The 1,676-nt window shown below is 50.1% G+C and overlaps 1 protein-coding gene across 2 annotated transcripts in view; it reads right to left on the reverse strand.

Annotated features, from left to right (window-relative positions):
- The window catches only part of Xkr5 (XK related 5), an 18,040-nt gene that overhangs the window by 7,163 nt on the left and 9,201 nt on the right, over nucleotides 1-1,676 (reverse strand). For both annotated transcript variants that reach the window (XR_004109792.1, XM_031339223.1), the window contains exon 4: nucleotides 946-1,155. Coding sequence is in view for 1 of the 2 variants with exons in the window: in XM_031339223.1 (XP_031195083.1) it covers nucleotides 946-1,155 (210 nt within the window). In the remaining variant the exon portion in view is untranslated. The remainder of the gene's footprint in view (nucleotides 1-945; nucleotides 1,156-1,676) is intronic.

Raw genomic sequence — 1,676 nt, forward strand, 5'->3', positions numbered from 1 at the left:
TTCCCCCCCCCCCCCCAATAATGTTCTTTTCTGCCAATAACTGTATTAGATGCTTGCTCTTGGTACATGGGCCAGCTATTTCTCAATGTTCTTGGTTCTTTTAAAACAAGAGTACACTGTTCCTTCTTGCAGAGTGTATTCACTGACGACCAGAGGACACTGCTGTCCTTGGCAAGGACACACAGGCCCCATTCAGGAGTCTGAAGGGCCAGACAGTCTCTCGGTCATCACATTCATATCTGTGCTGCTGGCTCAGAGAAAGCTGGGGTTCAGGAGAGCCTTCCGGTGTGAAACAGAGACGGTGTTCAATAACCAAAGTAAGTGGGGTGCTTACGGAGGTTCTGAACAGCATCATATATACGGCACAGTTTTTTTGCACAGGATCAGCTGGAACCTGGACCTCTCTCTTGTGCAGCCAGGGCAGAGAGATCCACACTCTCTCCTATATGAGCACCCACTTTCTATGGGAGAGGTTTGTGATCTACAATCAATCGTCTTCTGGGGACTGTGGTTCCCGCTTTAGCTGACATTTTACTGGCAGTATATCCAAAAAGCCAGCATTTACTACAACCCCTTGCATTGGATGCGCACTCATGGGAACTAGGCTCTGGACCTCTATGTGCATGGGTCAGGGCTGCCAAGAACTGCTAGACTGATAGAGCATAGCAGAAGCCATGCTACCGCTGATCTATGTTTAAGAGGATTGGACATTTCTACTTCGTCTTTCTTGGAACTGTCATTACAAAGGTGAGCCCAGGTTACTGTGCGGAAGAGAGAGGTCATCTCTGTGCATCCAGCCTGCTGAGCTCTCCTGGGAACAGAGACCTGCTTTTCTGCCTTCATAAGATTCTCTGTCAAACCCGGCCAGCAACAGATCTGGGGCAGAGGATCCTGTACAGTGAGCCACTGTTAAGGCTTTACGAATAGAACGGAAGCCCTACTTACCTCCAACCACCAAAACCCACACACGGTAAACCCTGCAGAACAGAACCAGGCTCAGCACACGAGCACCCAGCATGCCCATCCTCCAGAACTGCTGGCACAAGAGAGCAGCCCAGAGCACGGTATGGTGGCCTGGCTTCATGATGCCCAGGAAACGGTTGTATGACACTAGAGCCCAGGACAGCGAAGACCAGGAAAATAGGGCGCTGATTCCTGGAAGATTGAACAGACAGAGTTCCCAACAGGTTTCAAAGCACACACATACAGGTGCACCCCATCCCTCTCTGAGAGCATCCAATTTCTTGGATGGGCTATCAGCGGGGCTATCAAAAACTAGCACAATGGCGATGTACTATGGACCAATTCCTTTGGTGGTGGGTAACTTGTTTGTTTGTTTGTTTGTTTGTTTTTCAAGACGGGGTTTCTCTGTGTTGTCCTGCCTGTCCTGGTACTCACTCTGTAGACCAGGCTGGCCTCAAACTCAAAAATCTACCTACCTCTGCCTCCCAAACGCTGGGATTAAAGGCGTGTGCTACCATTGCCCGGCAGTGGGTAACTTAACAATGGTGTAAGAACATATATTTCCTTGGGGCTGGTGAGATGGCTCAGCGGGGAAGAGCACCGACTGCTCTTCGGAAGGTCATGAGTTCAAATCCCAGCAACCACATGGTGGCTTACAACCACCCATAACGAGGTCTGACGCCCTCGTCTGGTGCGTCTAAAGACAGCTACAG

This window comes from Mastomys coucha, unplaced genomic scaffold (genome assembly GCF_008632895.1).
Source record: "Mastomys coucha isolate ucsf_1 unplaced genomic scaffold, UCSF_Mcou_1 pScaffold22, whole genome shotgun sequence".
Taxonomy (NCBI): Eukaryota; Metazoa; Chordata; class Mammalia; order Rodentia; family Muridae; genus Mastomys; species Mastomys coucha.